Consider the following 19,708-nt stretch of genomic DNA (forward strand, 5'->3'; position numbering starts at 1 on the left):
TCTCATGGTCAGCACTTCTGAAATAGCAACTACATCAAGTAATGACTATTTGAGACGCACAGATCTTACCACCTCTGCTTTACCAAATACCAGGCGTAGTGTACTTGTTTCCAGCACATCTATCTCAGGTCAAAGTTCTGATAGTCTCAGTGACCCCAGTGTCAACAGAGTAACACAGAACAGGACCTTTGGTGGCCCAACAACATCTACTGAGACCCCAGTAAGCAATACAGCTCGCACAAACTCAGTCTCTGAATCCAACAACCTATTAGCATCCACTGAGAGTCAGGGTATGTTGTCAAGTACTACCTCTGAAGTGACAACCCCCACTATTCCAGGTGTCCTCACAAACAACTGGACCAGCAACACAATTCAAAGCAGTTTACGTTTTGAGCCGCAATCCACCAGTGACATAATGCCCACCAAAAAGAGGCTTGTTTCAACCAAAGAGTCCCAGACCACTGATGCATTGATTACGACCCCTCTAACAATCAGTAAAAACTCTGTCATTGCTGACACCAACATAGTTATGGAGTCCTGTTGTTCGTCTTCAACAAATAATTCCCATTTGTCTTCTTCATCTTTCGAAAATTCTATTTTGACTACAACACCTCAGTTTCAGTCATCCACTGTTCCTTTGCCAAAAAAGACAATTTTTTCAAGTCCACATTTCTCAACCTCTAGTCCACAGCAATCAAATCACATGGAGCCAACTTGTCCCTTAATGTCACCAAATCCCTTTCCCCTTCTGAAACCAACGCCCTACAATTACCACAAACCAATACCCCCTATATTTTTGAGACCGTATCCTGAAACAGTCCCAAAACCTATCAATCATCCTGAAATAAATTCCCCCACATTATTGAGACCACATCCTCAACCAGGTCAAAAGCCAGATCCTTACCGTTACGCTAAACCAAATCCTCCAACTTTGTTTAGACCTCGCCCCCAACCAGCTCCAAAGCCCAACCCTTACCATTACCCTAAACCACGCCCCCCAACTCTTTTGAGACCTCGTCCCCAACCAATTCCAAGGCCAAACCCTTCTCATTACAAAGAGCAAAATCCTCCCACTCATGTAAGACCTCCTTTACAATTGGCTCCAATGCCAAAACCCTCTCACTACGTAGTACCAAATTCTCCCACATTGTCAAGACCACGTCCTCAAACAGCTTCAAGGCCAAAGCCTATCTACTTTTCTGAACAAAATCCTTCGACTAAACTAAGACCTCATCCTTATCCCTCTTCAAGGCCAAGGCCTTCCCATTTCTTGGAACAAAATCCCTCAACTAAACTAAGACCTCGTCCTCGTCCTGCTTCAAGGCCAAAACCTTCCTATTTCTTGGATCCAAGTCCCTCCACTCAAGTAAGACCTCGTCCTCGTCCTGCATCAAGGCCAAAGCCTTCCCATTTCTTGGAACAAAATCCCTCAACTAAACTAATACCTCGTCCTCATCCTGCTTCAAGGCCAAAACCTTCCTATTTCTTGGATCCAAGTCCCTCCACTCAAGTAAGACCTCGTCCTCGTCCTGCATCAAGACCAAAGCCTTCCCTTTTCTTGGAACCCAATGCTCCATCTAAGTTAATACCTCGTCCTCACCCTGCTTCAAGGCCAAATCCCTCCCGTTTGCTGGAACAAACAACTTCTACTCAGCTAAGGCCTCATCCCCAACCAGCTCCCATATCAAAGCCCTTCAATTTCCTTAAACCAAGTCTTCTCATACGTCCCCAGCTGGTTTCAAGGCCAAAGCCTTCTGATTTACTGGAGCCAAATCTTCCCACTCAGCTAAGACCTCCCCACCGACCAGTTCAAAGGCCAAAGCCCTCCCATTTCCCAGTACCAAAACCCCCTAGTTTGTTAGGATCTGGTCCCCAAATAGCTCCCATGCCAAAGCCTTCCCATTTTCTTGAACCAAGTCCTCCCACTTGGTCAATACCACATCCTCTAAGGCCAATTCCTTCTCCTTACCAGGAACCAAATCTTTCCATTCAGTCAATGCCTCGTCCCCAACCAGCTCCAAAGCCAGAAGCTTCCCGTTATGTAGAAAAAAGTCCTCCTACACTTTTCAGACCTCATCCCCATCTTCCTTCAAGACCACAACCTTCCCATTTCTTAAAACCAAATTCTCCTACTCGGTTAAGACCAAGTCCCCAAATGGCTCCAAGACCAAAGCCTTCCCTTTTCTTGGAAACAAACCCCTCTTCTATGTTAAGACCCCATCCCCAGCCAGATTCCAGGCCAAAGCCTTCTCTTTCTTTAGATCTAAGTCGTCCTAATCCATTAGGACCATATTCCCGACCGGTTCCAGGGCCAAGGCCTTCTCATTTCCGTGGACAAAATCCTCCCACTGCATTTAGACAACTTCCCCAGCTGGCTTCAAAACCACTGCCTTTCCAATTATTGGACCCAAAACCTTCCACTTTGTCAAGACCACAAATTCCTGGGTTTCAGCGGCCAAATGATCCAAACTTTTTACAGCTGCATCCTGTGTCCCTCCCCATACCCCAGCTACCAGGACTCCATAGACAGGAGAGTCCAATATCAAAACATCAGCCCCCACATTTTGCTAAGCAACAAAACTCTTTTGTTTCAAGGATGCATCACCAGAATCTTTACAAACCACAACCTACAATGTTTACAAGGCCACAAAATCCCATTTATTCCAGGCCTTTTAACATTGTAAGGCCAAGACCCAGTTCTGTTTTCAGGGTGAATCCCTCAAACCCACAAAGGTCACAGTCCCCTCATCTCTACAGGCCACAGCCTGCAGCTATATTCAGACCAAGGAAGTTTAACATAAAAAGACCAGATCCACCTTTCTTCCAAAGGCTGCCCACCTGAATTCAGCCCCAAGTTCAACAGAGCACTCTTCTCGAAAAAAGACTTGTTAAATCACAGTGAGGATTTCACAGGGAGCATAAAAGAATGTCAAAAGTGTATTTGTAATGGCATGAGATGAAAACGCCATCATCAGAAAGCTGTGAGTCTGAGAGCTGGGTCAAATATTAGAGGTTAAATGAGCCAGAAATTCATCATCAGCTCTTCACACAAGTAAACTGCATCTCCTATGAGGAAACCCTCTAAACATGTATTCACAGAACTCCTGTCAAGCAGAATTAACAAATGTGGTAAATTCACCTAAAATGTGATGTCCAAGTATGGGGACGTCATGTCCTAAATGAGTGCAAATGTTGTTCTTTGATAGGACATTAAAACTAACTTCACATTGAGAGGACAGCTGCTGTTTTACCTGAAATAAAACGATGCTCATCTACTTCAACCAAAACCTAATGAGTTTTGACAGGTCTGTTAAGATTGATGGCGTTTTCTTTCAGCCCTTTGTCTTTTTTATCTTTCCTTTGATGAGTTTACCTTTCTGTAATGGTGCATTTTTCAGACAAATGTTATTGTTATCAAACCTGACAAGTTTTCTTTGGATTCTCAAGAAAATAAAGACTTGTAATAAAAACCTTCTTAAATGTTTGACAGTCTTTGAGTCACAATTTTTAAACTGGTCTCCTCAGAGGGACGATGAGAGAACAGCAGTTCCCCCTAAAACCTGACAGATCCATGTGGAATATAAAAAGCGGCTCTTACTTTGTAACAAGTGATAAATAGAGTCACCATTAGTTGAAGTATTAAGGGAAGAGGTTCCTGTAGACCAGGGGTGTCCAAATCCAGGCCTTGAGGGTCGGCCTCCTGTTGGATTTCCAGAACCAGCAGTCCAGGGTCATGGAAAGTGTGGAAAGAAGTGAAGAGGAAAGAGCAGCAGGTTGGAATGGGTTAAGAAAAGTGTGATAGAAGAGTACCAGCTTAAATGAGAGGAAAGGTTTTGAAAACTATGGTGAGAGCAGCCATGTTGTTCATCCTGAGGACAGTAGGGAAAAGACAGGAAGCAGAGCTGGAGGTAGCAGAGATGAAGATGCTGAAGTTCTCGTTGTGAGTGACCAGGATGGATCAGGAATGAGTCCATCAGAGGAAAGGCACATGAAGAGATTCTGGAGATAAAGTCAGAGAGTTCAGGTAGATTATTCAGACATGTCCAGACTGAGATGGTTCTGAGATGTCCAGAACAAAGACAAAGAGGTGCATTTCCTTGGTTCACCTTACGGCCTGTGATCATGGATGAAACAAACTGAGCTTCAGTGTGAAATTATGAAACTTCTGGAGTTTGAAGCTGGTGCAGAAGAGCCATGCATTATAGAAACAGGATTTTCTATTAGACAAAAATACTTTTAGACTAAAGCAACTGAGAGCTGAGGGGGTCCAGGAAAATGAAACTCCACCATAACTAGTTCATGAGGGTTACTCTCAGTCCAGTCCAAGGATGCTGGCCTTCCAACACAGCAGGAAAGAGGTCTTTTGTTTCACCTGGTGTTCTTACCTGCAAAAGACGTGATCCTCAAGTTCTTTCAGTTTGTTCCAGTAATTTTTTTAAGCAAAGATGTTAACCTCCAGACCTTCAGGAGTACTGTCTTGCTGGTTCTCCTGATGTCATTTGGCTGGATCAGGAACGTTTTAGTAGGAGCTGATAAGAAAAGATCGACCGCTGAGTGATGAGTGTGAAACATTCTATGAACTTCCGACTTGAAACATCTACACATCTTCAGTTTCAGCAGTTTTCAGCCAAGATGCGCCTTTATTACACGTCCTTTATGATGTCCCTCATTACAGCATGGTGGGGGCACCTCAGAGGTTTATAATGAACTGATCCACAATCTGTGTTTGGTGGTCTTCATTTTATCTATTGGACTTTAACTCACAGTCCACAGTGAGACATGGATCACAAACACCAGCCACACAAAAGTCATGTCAAACCGACCATTTTATTGATGGTTACCATGCCGATACAGGGGTTAGATCGCCCCCCCCGGACTCAGACCTAAGGCAGGTCACCAGGAGCAGCCGTTCCAAAGGATTCCTGTCTGGAAAAGTAGCTGCATTAAGGCAACATGTGCGGCGCAGACCAGCGTGTCCTCAGAGCACGGCGAGGCCTCGAGGACGCCCCGTCACAGCTTGGCCTTGTTCATGCGGCCCATCAGTTTCTCCAGTTTGATGGCGAGCGTCATGTCACCTTTGATCTGCAGCTTCCCAGACATGAAGGCCAGAGTGGGCTTCAGCTTCCCTGAAACGATGGGCTGTTACCACGGTGATGCACGGTCACCATGGCCACGGCATCACACCTGAGCTCACCTGAAAACATTTTACTGAAGTCCCCAGAATCCATCTTCATGACCACGTCGGCCTTAAGCGGCGGGTCGCCTTTCCCCGCGCTACCAGCGCCGCTCTTCAAATCCAGGAACCAGACGCCCGCATGCTCCCCTGAGGACAGATGGGAAATCTTAGGACACGCCCACTAGTGGGGCTCCTCACGGCTGCAGCGGCGCTCTCCACCTTACCTGACAGGTCAAACCTGTATACACCCTGCGTCGATTTGACAACGTCCTCACTGAGAACACCTCTGATGACATCAAACGTGCTTTCTATTGGTCCACTGGAAAGGGGTGGAGCCGAGGACCCTGGCGGTGGTTTGAAGGCTGGGGTTGCCCCTAGCAACCGTGAAGAGGAAAGTCACTTTACAGGATTTAGCCGAGCATCAAGCCCTACCCCCGGTGCCCCGCCCTCCAGAACCTAGCTGGACTCACCGTGCTGCTCCATCTGCTGGACCAACAGGTCCGGGCTGTCGTCCAGGAAAAAGTCTGGCAGCAGAGGATGACCTGTGGACCAATCAGAAGCCTCCGTAAGCATCAGCTGGGCTGTGAGGCTCTAGCTCAGAAACCTTCTCACCCGGATGGACGGCATACGGCTCAAAGTCCTGGACGCCCTGCGCTCTGAGGACGTCCTCGTCCACCAGGAAGTGACCCGTGTAGTCCTGCGGTTTGGACAGGATGGCGTAAGCGGCGTCCGCCATGATGTCTGCTGTACGACACTGCTTAGCCACGCCCTCTCCACCCAGCATGTCCATAGCAGCCGTCTGGATTGCTGGATGGATCAACACAGCTGCAGTCATGTGACCTGTTCCTTACCCTGGAGACGCTGCTGTTAGCACGCTAGCAGTTAGCACGCTAGCAGTTACCTGTTTTTGGCCACAGGGCATTTATGGCGATCTGACCCCGGAACTCTTCAGCCATTCCCAGGACGCACATGGACATGCCATACTTGGCCATGGTGTACGCTGATGAACCGAAACACAGGGAGGGGGGTTAATAATGTGGGACCCGGGGGGCGGGGAGGGCAGGGTACTATATTTACCCGTGTGGTTCTTGAACCAGACCGGGTTGAGGTTGAGGGGCGGGGAGAGGTTCAGGATGTGAGGACTGCGACTCTTCAGCAGGTGAGGGATGACCAGCTTGGACCTGACGGACACAAACGCCTGTCAGCTGACGTCAACACAGTGATGTCACAGGTCAGAGAACACGGCGCCGCCGACACGCAGGTGTGATGCTGGCTGTCGCTCTGCCAGATGTGAGCGTGTTCACCTGGACACGCGTGCTCATGGCAGACACGGGATCATTTCCATTTAAGAGAGAATCGATGGAGCGTGTGAGCTACAGTTACAGTTGCATTGAATACATTAACTAGTTTAAATGTGGAGACTATTTTGGCCAACAAGTGTGTGTGTGTAGACAGGCCCCGCCCATTCTAGTTTATCACTTAGTCCTGGTTGTTTAATGATGTTGCTTCCTTCTGTTGCCATCTTCTTCTTCCCCCCCCACCCCTCCCTTTTTCCGTCCGGTCCAACAACAAAGAAAATAAATAAATAAAATAAAACATAATCAATATAAATAAAGTTTAGCATTAAATACAACAGGGGTTTATACTCAATAAATCCCTGTTGTGACAGTAAAATCTGCCCAACACAAGAAGCTCTCAGCCCACATCTGTTGGCTCAGCTGTTGGACAGGACGAGTTAAAAAAATAAAATAAATAAATAAATAAAAAAAGAGAGAATCAAGGAGATGTTCGGCATGTCTGAGGAGAGTCACTAGCAGCTGAAAGCTCCGCCCCCACGATGCTCCATGCATTCTGGCAGTGACCTGCAGGTGGCGTGCCGATGAAGCTGCTGTGGACGACGAGGGAGTGAGCCTTACGTCAGGTACGTTCCTCTCAGGTTGATCCCCAGCATCAGGTCGACCTTCTTCATGGGGGTCTCCAGCGTCCCGGTCAGGCTGATGGCGCTGGCGTTGTTCACCAGGATGTCGATACCTGTGGTGACAAACATCACCTGTCGTGATGTCACAGTGAGCACAGACGTGGGCGTGGTCTGACCTCAGAGATGAAGCCCCGCCTCCATCAGAGAAGCTCTTACCTCCAAACGTGTCGACGGCTTTCTGAACAGCTGATCCGATCTGCTGTTCGTCTCGGATGTCAACGACGCACGGCAGCGCCTTCCCCCCCGCCGCCTCCACTGGACAGAAAAGCAGCCAGAACAGGTTTGAGCGACTGCTGCGGTTGTTCAGACACCAGTTTTCCTCTTCAGAATACGGCGGGTTTATAACCATCAGATGTTCACGTTTATCAGGTTTTACTTCTGCAAACGTCATGTTTGGAATTTAAAACTAAACGGCCCGATCACATGTCCAGTTAGGGACATTAACTGTATATAGAAAGCTGGACTGAGTGACTCCTCCCCCTCAGCATCCAGACAGGAAGTACCTGCAAAACCCATAGACTTCTATGTAGAAATAAACAGCTGTTGTCAGTCATTCTATTGGGTCAGAATCAACATTCTGGATCCGATACCTTTAAACATTTTATGGATAATTCTTGTTTTCTGTGTATCCAGTTATAAACTGACCAATGAGATGCCTCATTAAAAGTAGGCGGAGCCTGTTTAAGGTAGTGTCTGAATTCCCCCACCAATCATCGTATAGTGCGGTATCCATTGTCTAGTTCTGTCTGAATCTACTAATCCCAAAATCCAGTGCACTACAAATGTCCCAGAAGTCTTTGCAACAAACTAGCGTGCATCAATGCTCACTGGATTTGTGAATATGGGCCACAATGCATTGAGGTTGAACAATTTTGAACAAAAAAGGTGATTAAATGTAATTTTTGAATAAACCCTCCACAGTTTCACCATCAGAACACAGTGGAGTCATAAATAAACATAAAATGTTCGTATTGATTCGATTTTGACTTCTTGAAATCAGTGACGTCATATTGGCGTTTGGAAAAATGAAAGAGAAGTGGTGAGCATTGTGTCTGAATTACCTTTAAATTCCAGCAGACTAAATAGTCCCGCACTATATACACTGCTCACAAATATTAAAGGAACACTTTTTTATCTGGTCTGTCATGAATTGAATTAAACCTGTCTGATAATCTTCTGGTTGGTTAATCAGCTGAGGGCCTCGTTAATCAATTTCAGCTGTATTGGTGTTGATGGAATTAACAACAGGTGCACTTCAGTAGCAACAATCAGAAAACCCTCCAAACAGGACTGGTGTTACATGTGGAGGTCATTTCTAGTTTCTCCCTCTTGATCTTTTCTGGCTGGTTTTCCACTCGTGCTGATTTTGGCTTGATAATTATCTCTACTGGCAGTATGAGGAGATTCCTTAACCCTACAGAAGTTGAACAGGTTGTCCAACTTCTCCAGGATGGCACATCCACACGTGCTGCAGCAAGAAGGTTTAATGTGTCTCCCAGCACAATCTCCAGAACATGGAGGAGATTTCAGGAGACTGATGGTTATTCTGGGAGAGCTGGACAGGGCCGTAGAAGGTCCTCAACCCCTCAGCAGGACCCATACCTGCTCCTTTGTGCAAGGTGAAACAGGCCTGCCTGCAACGTGGTTCAACATGGCAGGTTTGGTGGTGGGTCAGTGATGGTCTGGGGAGGCATATCCATGGAGGGACGCACAGACCTCTACTGCCTAGGAAATGGTGCTCTGACTGCCATAAGGTATCCAGATGAAATCCTTGAACCCATTGTCAGACCCTACGCTGGTGCAGTAGGTCCTGGTTTCCTCCTAATGCACGACAATGCCCGGCCTCACGTGGTGAGAGTATGCAGGCAGTACCTGGAGGATGAAGGAATTGAAACAATTGAATGGCCTTCACCATCCCCTGACTTAAACCCAATAGAACATCTCTGGGACATTATGTTTGGGTCCATTAGGCGCCGCCAGGTTGCTCCTCAGACTGTACAACAGCTCAGGGATGCCCTCACACAGATCTGGGAGGAATGCCACAAGACACCATCCGTCGTCTCATTAGGAGCATGCCGCCACGTTGTCAAGCATGCATACAAGCTGGTGGGGGTCACACAAGATACTGAAAAGCATTTTGAGTTGCAGAAATGAAGTTTTGTAAAAATGGACTAGCCTGTCACATCTTCATTTCACTCTGGTTTTATGGTGTCTACACAATTGAGCCTCTGTAGGCTGAAAACTTTTATTTCCATTAAAAGACTTGGCATCCTTGTGTTCCTAAGACACTGCCCTGTCGTTGTTTGAATAGATATCCAACTTCATATTGAGATCTGATGGATCTAATGTGTTTCTGTAAAGTGCTCCTTTAATCTTTGTGAGTAAAGTTGTTTCTCAGTAATTGGGGGGGAATTCAGACACAACCTGAGACATTTAAAAGATTGTGTGTATCCTGCTTTTGGTGGAAGGGGTGTGGCCTTTTAACATGCTCTCTCCTGATTGGAGGAAGTGATTGGCATAGAAACAGACTCAGACCAACACAGAGCAAACATAGCTTCCAACATGGCGGAAAACTGACGCCTGAATTGTCTTCATTAGGTTGAAGCAGAAAGTAAACCATTCCCTATTGGGGGGGTTGTCAGACTTGGTCCAGTTCTCCCATACAGTCAAAGGAGGCTCGTTAGCCAGCAGGATGCTGAAACCACGCCCACAGGTGTTCCTGCTCACCTTCCTCCGCGGCGGTGTAGATGGTCCCCGGCAGCTTGGGGTGCGGCTCGGCCGTCTTGGCGGCGATCACCACGTTGGCGCCGTCTCTGGCCGCCTTCAGAGCGATGGCTTTCCCGATGCCGCGACTCGCGCCCGTGATGAAGAGCGTGCAGCCAGCTAGCTTCCTAAACAGACACGACAGTTAGCTTACAGCCATCGTTAGCATCATTTTCCATTGGCGTCATTCACAGCGAGTCAACAACAAAAACAACCAGAACCAGAAAACACGCACGAGTCCAAACATGCAGAACTTCTCTGGTTCTGTCAGAGGAGAGGAGAAAAACAAATCTTCATGGTGTGTTTGAGGTCAGACAGATATACAAATCTAGATCTCCCATTCAGTTGTGGTCACATTCTGTTGTACGTGTCTCCCCAAGTCTGGATTCATCTGAAGGATTTCATGTGTATTTCCAGGTCAAATCATGAGGATTCTCTCCAGAACTCTGTTTTTAAAGGCGGATCTGTGGTATCTGATGAGAGTTTGATTGCTGGACCAATCTGTGTTCAGAGTTTGATTGCTTTGTGAAGATCTTCTGCTGAGTTCTTCTGCCGTCTGCTGATGACTATAATCTCTCATCAGTGGACTTTATGAGTTTCTGTTGGAGAACTTCTTATGTTTTCTTACAGAACTTGTTTTTTCTTAAATGAGTTTTTCAGTGATTTTTGATCGTCAGGATTCCGATGTTTGGACATCGGCCAACTCCGTCTGATAGACCGGATTCCTTCGGGTCTTCAAGTCCATAAGTATTGAATTTAGGAATTTGGGGAAAACCTTAAGAACAGTCTAGAGCTGTGACGTCTGAGTCCTGAAACCTGATCTGTTACCAACTTCTTTCACATTTACCGTCATTTTTTGGTCAAATACAGTAAATGGGAGGAGCAGAACCAGAACCGGAGGTGAAGTGTTGTGACCCACATACTGCAAACAGCAGCATCTGCTCTGCAGGTTTTCATGTGAAAACGTTTTGGATCAGAACAGCAGTCCAAAAGTCTCCAGAACTCTTCATGAAGCTGCAGGAACTCTGGATGGAACCGGATCAACCACTGAGTTCTAGTTTTCTCCTCATTAACATTTCAATGGAACCCGGGACAGAAAAGGTTCATCCTGGTTTGGTTCTGCAGCAGAACCTTCAGAACCACGAGGACAAAGACCAGCAACATGTGACCGGTTCTGGAGTTTAATTCTGATCAATGACAGGAAGTAGACTGGACTCAAGTAGAGTCTATTCAGTCTGTTTACACGGAAGGAATCAAGTCCAGGTGCAGTCCAGAACCCGGAACCGAACGGATCTGGGTCATAAAACTTCATAAGTTACCGTCATCGAGCCGGAACCTCCAGAACCTCCGTGAACAGAAAGAGTCTACTTTAGTCCGGTTCCGATACGGTCCAAACGGATTCGACCGATCGAAACCGAGAGGAACCGAACTGTTCTGACCCGGGCTCTGTGGGGGTTAAGGAGCTTCACGTGACAGTTTGGCGCGCGGGATGATCCGTGTGCACGCGCTTACCCCGTGTTCTGCAGCATGGTGCCTCAGGTGTGCGCGGACAGGTGCGGTCAAAGCGGCAGGCGGTCAGCGACGGTCTTCACCTTTTACCCAATTACTCAAGCCCCGCCCCGGAAGTTGGTGTTACTTCTTCTACTTTTGATTTGGGGGCACGAGTCCTGAGCGAACGGGACCCGAACCTGCCACCTGCTGGACTGGAGTGTAACTGTCGGACCGACCAGAGGCGGTTCTGGGTAGTTTGGTGCCCTGGGGCAAACCACGGGACCCCCCACCCCCCAGAAACCCAAAGTCTGCATCCATTCAAACACAAGTTGGGCTTTGATCCAGCTGGTGATCTAATCTGATCCTTAAGGACTAGATTAACCTGGGAAAGGAATCAGATTGTGGAGCTGGATCCACCAGCGTGTCGTAGCTCTGCAGAAACGCGGTCTTACAGCAGGAAAAAGCTCCATGAACAGAGAACTCTGTTCTCATCAGAGTGAACGATATCCACATATATGACCATATTTTACCTTTAGAACAGGGGTCTCAAACTCGCGGCCCGCGGGCCATCTGCGGCCCGCGTCTTCATATGAAAGATTACTGTTAGTGCGGCCCGCAAGGTTGATATGAATGCCAGTTGCTCTGTTCAGAGCTGAACGAACCAATCACAGGGAGGTATATGGCTCTGGAGGCGGGACATCGGCGGTCTGTCCAGTGCCTCCTCACTCATTTATTCCTTCCTCCAGTCAGCTGGGCGGAGGAGGAGCCATGAAGCACCGAACGCGATTGTGTGACAAATTCTCGTGCCCCGCGCGGCGATCCGCAGCACCCGCCTGTCAGACGTGATCCTGAGCTTGGCTCGCACGTGCGCGCGCGTGTCTGTGACTTTTAAGGTTCACACACCGGCTGTGTCGGCGCGCATTCCAGTCCATGTAAACGCGATAGAAGTCCGATATTCTGCTACGCGCGTTTGAATAGAATCCCCATGGAAAGCAGCCCCCCCCCTCCCATGCGCACTGATGCATCTAGCGCACCTCACACCTCCAATGAATGGAAGACACATACAGACGTGGACAAAAGTGTTCATACCCCTCAGTTAAAGAAGGACAAACCCACAATTCTCACTGAAATCACTCAAAACTTACAAAAGTAACAATAAATAAAACACCTGTGATGTCAATTAAAGGACACACCTGAGTTAATCATGTCACTCTGGTCAAATAGTTTTCAATCTTTCATTGAGGTACCATCATTTTTGTCCAGGCCTGTTTCATTACTTGTTTTTTTTTAAATAATGATGTTAATCAACTATTCAAAATTGATGGCTGATTTTGATTGTTTAATTTTCAATATTTTTTAATTTATTGTTACTTTTGTAAGTTTCGAGTGATTTCAGTGAGAATTGTGGGTTTGTCCTTCTTTAACTGAGGGGTACCAACACTTTTGTCCACCACTGTAGGTCAGATTTATTTATTGTGAGGAGAATTCTACAAAAATCTACATAAAATGAAATCCTTCAAAGATTTTCTCGTTACCGGGGCTTCTCTAACTCTGAAGGAGGATCTGTTAATACAGACATTTGAAACTGAACACAAATAATGAGTTTTCTCTAGTCAGTCAATGTGTGGTTTCTTCAGTTGTCTGTATCTGTTGTTTGGTCATTATTATTATTTTATTTATTTAGTACTAATTTACTTGTTTTTTTATTCATCTTTTAATGTACATGGTAAAAAAACAAGAAAACAACAGAAAATTCTATATAAATTATAAATAAATACATTACACCTCTATTATGTAGTTTGAAATGGAATAGGAAGAAGTTTAAAAAACTTTATCAATTCTACCCCCTAGCAATATATCTTAAATTTAATCTTCAATATAAACTATTTCAGAAACAAACATTAACTACCCTTATTTTTTTATATATATAAATCAACACGGACAAAGATCTGTACACGTCCTTCATTATTTATTCATTATTTTTGGTTAAAAATAAAGATATTTGAGAACACTAGAATGTTTTCTCAGCGATTTTCTTGTGAAAATCACCCAGACTCCGCCTCCAGCGGCCCCCAGCTGAATTGAGTTTGAGACCCCTGCTTTAGAACAATACAAAAACAACCGGAAGTAAAACAACTCGATTCCTGAAGCTCCGCCTGCTGCTGCCGTCCACTTCATGACATCATCCCAGAGGAAGATGGACGCACATTACGTATACCTGCCTTTAGTCGGCCCGGCCATCGCTACACTGCTTCACAACAGAAACACACTCATCTGGAATCTGGATCAGAACCAGAACCGTACGGGTGGATAGCTCTGATGTTAGCTTGGAGGTGCGAAGGGCTGTAAGCTAGCAATAAGGGATGATGGGAAATGAAGACAGGCCCACTCCACACCAACAGCTCCGCCCACAACTCAGGTGAATTCCTGCTCAACTGCTGCTGCTCTGCAGAAACTTTGTCCCCGAAGACCACATCGTCATGAGGAAAAGACCAGGAACGCTGCAGGAGATGATGGGAGCAGACGGATTCTCTGACCGGATACCTGTGGGGGCGGGAAGTCAGGAAGACGATCTGCTGACGCGTCGTGTGGGCGGGGCTTCACTGAGCTGAGAGGGAGGCTCCTTACTCTTTAGCCCCGCCCAGTGCACACTGACCCAGAGTGAAAGTGTTTTCAAAAAGTAACATTTTATTGTTGGCACAGTCCTCGGCTGTGATTGGTTCCTTACAGATTACAGCAGATATTTATTAAAAAACACAAACAATGCTACAATCTGATTGGACAACAGCAAAGAGAGCTCATCTGACACCATGATGGCGTCATCACCCAAACCCTCAGAGGCTACGCTAAGAGCTACAAGCTAGCTGTGAAGCTAAACAGGTACGCGCAGCGCACAGGTGTGCTCTGGACACACCCACACACGTTACAGCTGCTTTGGTCCGGTGGTTTCTTCTGAAATGCTGCGACCTTTTTATCAGAACACTGATTCTGAGCCCGACCCAAACGACTGGCTGGTTCCGGACGAGGTGCGTGGTCGGTCGGTGGGTGGAGCGTCGACATGGAGGTTACGGGAAAACTTTCTCCACTTTGTGTCTTGCAGCTGCAGGTTGGTGTTCTGGACCTTCAAGAGGGTCTCTGAAGTCTTTGTCCACCAGAACAGAACCCACGGCCCGTCTTCTGGGTTCTGTGTTTCGTTGGTGAGTTTTCCCTTCAGCCAACATTTGCCGCCGTTTCTCATGATCGGATTCGTTTGGTTACAGACTTCCTGTTTGTAACTGACTTCCTTAAAAAAAATAAATAATAAACTTTGTAACATCAAAAGACCTGACATGGGGCCCTCTGTCCCGATTGGCTGACAGTTGTCCTGCATCATCAGTGGGCGTGGCCCGGCCCTCACTGTTCTTTCATAGCACCAAAGGAAATATAAATAGTAAAAAACACAGACTCATGCGCGCAGTCACTCCTTTGGTTCTCCTTACAAAAAGAAACCAGCCTGCTCCAGCAGGGGGCGCAGAACGCCGCGCTCCGCCCCCAGCAGCTACACGTCCAGGATCTCCTCGGCCGTGCCGCCGCAGCGCAGCCGGTACCGGCCTGTCCTCCAGCTGATGGTGGGGTCCCACAGCGCCGACAGGAAGATCTGCACGGCCATCGACTCTCGGATGAACCAGGCCACGGCGAAGTCCAGCTTGGAGAAATTCAGGGGGCCGCCCTACCAATGATGTCATCAGTGAGTCAGAGGAAAGCCACGCCTCTCGTACACCTGTGTGAGCGGGAACAGAGCGTACCTGCACTCCGGTCAGCTGGATGTAGTCGGCGATGAACCAGGCCAGACAGTGACACATGAAGAAGACCATCATGTCCCACCTGCAGCGGGGGAGGGGCACAAGTTGAGAGTGAACCTGACAGGCCCCGCCCAGCAGCCGCGCTGCAATTGGACAGACCTGAAGACGTGATGGGCGGCCCAGCCGATGATGAGGCTGGCGAGGAAGCACTCGGAGACGGGCTCCAGAACGGTTCCAGGCAGCATGTTGATCCTCAGCTTGGTCCACCTGCACACAGGTCGGATCAGAACCGAGGTTCTACTGCAGCTCTGGCCCTCAGGACAGCATTTCCCTTTAGGGGAGGGGTCACCTCCCCACGTGTAACCCCCTTGTAAAGGCGTCTCCAAAGGTAAACCAGGTGTGAACAGTCAAATCCAAACAGGTAAGAACGGTGTTGGAGACCGGCTCTGATCCGGTCCAATAAAAGGTTTTGGAGTTTGTAACAAAACTTAGAAAATGAGGATAAAAACTGTTTGAGTTTTTCTTTCCTCGAGTCAGAAAAATCTGTCTTTGGTGATGCAGAAAATACAGTGGGCGGGGCCACAGTCTCTCTGCTCCGCCCGTTCTGATCATCCACCTGCAGACAAACAGATCCAGAACCATACGGCTGGATAGAAACGATGTTGCTGCAGCACTAATGTTAGCTTAGAGGTGTGAGGGGCTGTAAGCTGGAGGGAGAGTGTAAACAAAGGGATGATGGGATGTTGGTGGAGGCTTACTTCCACACCAACAGTCCCGCCTAAAACTCAGAGGTGAATGTCTGAATGAATTAAATTTATTTATGTAGCGCTTTACATCTGCTAATACCACAGTGCTTCACAATAAAAGAGGAAAGTTTAAAAAATTAGACAAATTAAGAACAAAATATAAAAAACAGCATAAAATTACAAAAGCAGTCTACAGTGAAATACATAAAAGATCAATAAGAATACAATAAAACAAAAATGAAATAAAGTAAAATGCCACCATCTACTGAGCATTAAAAGCCATTCTAAAACGGTGAGTTTTTAAATAACATTTAAAGCCGTTAAGATCTGACATCATGCACAGTTCTGCTGGAATACTATTCCATATGAGGAAGAACCACGGTCACCCCAACGTTTCCGTGGTGACCTGGGCACCTCCAGCAGATTAGTAGACCTTTAAACTCTGGAATGGCTGCAGACGTTTAACAGCAGTTAAGTAAACCGGGCCGAGACCATGAAGAGCCTTAAAAACAAACAGTAAAAGTTTAAACTGGATTCTAAAATGAACCGGGAGCCAGTGAACCGCAGTGATGTGTTCTCGTCTGGATGTTCCAGTTAACAGTCGTGCTGCTGCATTCTGGACTGACTGGAGACGGTCGAGTGATCGCTGAGAGACGCCAAAGTACAGAGAGTTACAGGAATCTATGGGAGGTGATCACAGCGTGGATGGATGTTTCTAGATCACTGCGGCTCAGGGCTAGTACGACAGGTGTTTGGACCCTACCCTCCATCAGAGGGCGGGGTAATGCACACTCCATACAGCTTCACCAGGGGCAGGGCACCAGGACCACCCCATCATTTGTGCCTTTTAGCTAAAAACTCATTTAGACAACATTGTCAATGTGCTTGTCAAATTTAAAACAGCTGTCAAAGATAACCCAGCGGTGGAGTCAGCTGTAGAGGTGTCACCAAAAACAGAGCTCTCAGTTTTTGACTTGTTCAAGTATAGAAAGTTCTGGCTCGGCCACTGCTGTACCGCCTTCTGTTTAAACATTTTGTGACGTCTTTTTCCTGGACTGAGGGGCAGATATATCTGCAGATCATTGGCGCAGCAGTAAAATGAGATGTCAGGCCGTGCAGCGATAGAACCGAAAGGCAGCAGATGTAAAGAAAAGGGAAGGGCCAAGGATTGAGCCTTGAGGTTCCCCACAGGAGGGAGGAGCCACAGAGGAGGAGGCCTCACCAATGTTAACAGAAAAGTTTCTCCCTGTTAAATACGACTTGAACCCGTTAAGTGCAGCGCCGATGTGGTGTTCTAGTCGAGACAGGAGGACTGCACGGTCCACCGTGTCAAAGGCTGCTGTCAGGTCCAATAGCACCAGAACCACCAGCAACAGACACAGCATTGTCATTATGGGCCTTCAGAAGGGCGGATTCTGTGCTGTCCCAGACATAAAACCTGACTGAAACTTCTCAAAAGTAACATCGTGTTCTGAAAAGGACTGCAGCTGCTTAAAAACAACTTTTTCTAATAACTTAGATAAAAAAATGAGAAACGGGTCTGAAAAGATAAAACAGAGGTGTCCAGATGAGTTTTTTAAGAAGAGGCTTCACCACAGCATGTTCAACAGCAGGTGGAACCACTCCAGAGCTCATGGAAGAGTTGATAAAGTTCAGTAGACCCGGCCCTAAAACATCAAAAGCTTCCTTCAGAATTTTAGCAGGAATCACTGCAGTTTGTGGGTTTGAACGATTTGACGGTTTCAGAAAGAGCAGGAAGAGAAATCAACTCAAAGTGATGGAGCACATCAGAAACGTCTCTGTTAGCATCTGGAGTTATGATCCGTCGCACAGAATGAACTTCATCAATAAAAAAATGAAAATTGGCCGTGAGGCGTCTGTGAGGGCTGGGTTCTCTTTATTACATAAACAGCATTCTTGGACGGTGATTGTTGGTGGTGATAAACTCTGAAAAATACTGCGCTTTGGTCTCTGACAGTTCTGATATTCAGCCAAGGAGTCCCGTGAAATCTGGACGGAGACGTGCAGTTTGTCCTTCTTCCACGTCCTCTCAGCCCGTCTGGTGTTGCTGTTGGTTTGACGACCTCCTCTGACGTGGAGCAGGAGAGTTCAGGATGTCCGAGCAGGTGGAATGAAATGAGGACAACATGGTATCAGGATGGAGAGGGGAAACCATGCCGTTCAGAGCAAACCACTGGGAGTCCTGGAATGGAGTCCGCTGCTCTGCAGAAACTATGTCCTAGAAAACCACTCAGGATTTAGACTGTCTAAAAACGACAGGAACGCCGTGGAAACGGATCAGATGATCTGAGCGAGACTTTCACGACAACCAGACATCTTTTGTAAAAAATGTTTCTATTTTTGGAGAAGTTTACAGCTAATCCAGATCCACTGATCCCAGTCCAGAAGGACGACTGGAAATATGACACCAAAGAGCCAAAACAATCCCACCCCATGGACCGCCCAGTGAACACAGAACCATGTGTGTAGACTGGTTCAGTCGGGACCAGGACCCGATTCTGACCACCAAGAACACAACAATAATGATGATGAATTCTGTTCGGCCATGGTCGGTTGATCCACCCGGATACCCGAGAACAGTTTGTCTGGGAAAATGTCCGGCCGTGATCAGACCTGAGCGGACGCCTCCTGTTAAGGTTGTTCTCATAAGAGGCGGGGTCATTGCGGTCACCAGAGGCTCACAGGCAAACACTCACCTGATCATGCGGGACTGGAACTGGCCAATGGAGTACGAGCCAGAGTTCTGCAGCGCCACCTGGGTCGCCATGGAGAACTTCCAGCCTCTGAGAAGAAAACACTGCATCACCACCTGGACGAGGGCACCAACGTGCACCGCCGCCGCCGCCGCCGCCGCCGCCAAACTAACCTGTCAGCGATGGCTTTGGCCATGAAGTAATCCTCTGCAATGTACTGAGCGAAGGCGATCAGCCCGCCGGCCTGGTCCAGCACGTCCTTCCTCATGAGACACGACATTCCCGTCACGCACTTGATACCCGTCACGTTGGCTGAGATGTAGGAGCGGGGGTGTGACGTCCCAAAGTACACCTGCAGACAAGTGAGCACCGTCAACACTCGAGGCACGCGACAGACAGGGCGACTGACTGTTGGCCGTGACACATGGGGCGCCCGACGGTCGACCGCGACACACGGGGCGCGCGACACACGGGGCGCCCGACGGTCGACCGCGACACACGGGGCGCCCGACGGTCGACCATGACACTGTACACACTGCGCCTTACCTGCTCAAGAGTGGCAGCAAAACCTTGACGGTCAGCGACGTACGGCAGTCCATGGACCAGACCCACTTTCTCCGTCATCTGATTGGTCAGATCTGTCAGGGTGTCCGGTTTCACTGCTCACCCACAAACACAGGTCAGTTTCAGCAGGAAGGAGGGACTAAAGCGTAGCGTCAACAGCAGCCTCACCTCTGATGCCGCTGTCACAGATCCACACCAGCTGGTACTTGGCCCCTTCATAACCTGGCATCAGGTTGTTGATCTTCGGGTTGATTCCGACCTTCTTCCCTCCTGATGACAGTAGGACAGTTACCTCTGAGAATCAGCTCAGGTTAGCAGCAGAAGGTAAAGCGGCGAGCTCACCGATGAAGAGGCGCGCGTCCACGTTGGGGTACTTCCCCAGCAGCTTCTTACAGACGTCCACAGCGGGGTCGTCCAGGTCCTGAACGCACAGCAGGATCTCATACTGCAAACACACACCTGTTACTGACACCTGTTACCTGAACGACACCCCG

The 19,708-nt window shown here is 47.7% G+C and overlaps 3 protein-coding genes across 4 annotated transcripts in view; 1 reads left to right on the top strand and 2 right to left on the bottom strand.

Moving 5' to 3' along the window:
* On the top strand, positions 1-3,484 carry LOC112162839 (extensin; the record flags this gene model as incomplete). The annotated part of the gene is given in 1 exon segment (XM_024298755.2): positions 1-3,484. A coding segment is annotated over 1 exon segment (2,838 nt). The 3' UTR covers positions 2,843-3,484.
* Positions 3,485-4,808: 1,324 nt separating this feature from the next.
* hsdl2 (hydroxysteroid dehydrogenase like 2) lies at positions 4,809-11,577 on the bottom strand. Its single transcript, XM_024257762.2, has 11 exons — positions 11,430-11,577; positions 9,882-10,045; positions 7,311-7,409; positions 7,093-7,207; positions 6,254-6,357; positions 6,078-6,176; positions 5,789-5,983; positions 5,647-5,718; positions 5,401-5,550; positions 5,195-5,323; positions 4,809-5,126 (listed from the first exon to the last, which is right to left on the bottom strand). The coding sequence occupies exons 1-11, from the start codon at positions 11,444-11,446 to the stop codon at positions 5,011-5,013; spliced, it is 1,260 nt and encodes a 419-aa protein (XP_024113530.1). The 5' UTR covers positions 11,447-11,577; the 3' UTR covers positions 4,809-5,010.
* Positions 11,578-14,076: 2,499 nt separating this feature from the next.
* The window catches only part of ugcg (UDP-glucose ceramide glucosyltransferase), a 7,343-nt gene continuing 1,711 nt past the window's right edge, over positions 14,077-19,708 (bottom strand). Inside the window, exons 3-10 of one of the 2 annotated variants that reach the window (XM_024299013.2) lie at positions 19,557-19,659; positions 19,383-19,484; positions 19,197-19,309; positions 18,824-19,002; positions 18,654-18,740; positions 15,350-15,457; positions 15,194-15,272; positions 14,077-15,117 (exon numbers count right to left, since the gene is read on the bottom strand). In XM_024299013.2, coding sequence (XP_024154781.1) covers positions 14,947-15,117; positions 15,194-15,272; positions 15,350-15,457; positions 18,654-18,740; positions 18,824-19,002; positions 19,197-19,309; positions 19,383-19,484; positions 19,557-19,659 — 942 coding nt within the window. In that variant the 3' untranslated portion in view covers positions 14,077-14,946. Of the gene's footprint in view, positions 15,118-15,193; positions 15,273-15,349; positions 15,458-15,932; positions 18,026-18,653; positions 18,741-18,823; positions 19,003-19,196; positions 19,310-19,382; positions 19,485-19,556; positions 19,660-19,708 lie in introns of those variants that run through there. The other variant, XM_024299015.2, reaches the window with a different exon arrangement.

Source organism: Oryzias melastigma, linkage group LG12 (genome assembly GCF_002922805.2).
Source record: "Oryzias melastigma strain HK-1 linkage group LG12, ASM292280v2, whole genome shotgun sequence".
Lineage (NCBI taxonomy): Eukaryota > Metazoa > Chordata > Actinopteri > Beloniformes > Adrianichthyidae > Oryzias > Oryzias melastigma.

What these genes read in the sequence shown, in the direction of transcription:
- hsdl2 (XM_024257762.2), bottom strand. An exon ending in GCCGTATGCCGTCCATCCGG is followed by an intron (nt 5,719 to 5,788) that starts GTGAGAAGGTTT and finishes ATTGGTCCACAG; the next exon opens with GTCATCCTCTGCTGCCAGAC. An exon ending in CCAGCAGATGGAGCAGCACG is followed by an intron (nt 5,551 to 5,646) that starts GTGAGTCCAGCT and finishes CACGGTTGCTAG; the next exon opens with GGGCAACCCCAGCCTTCAAA.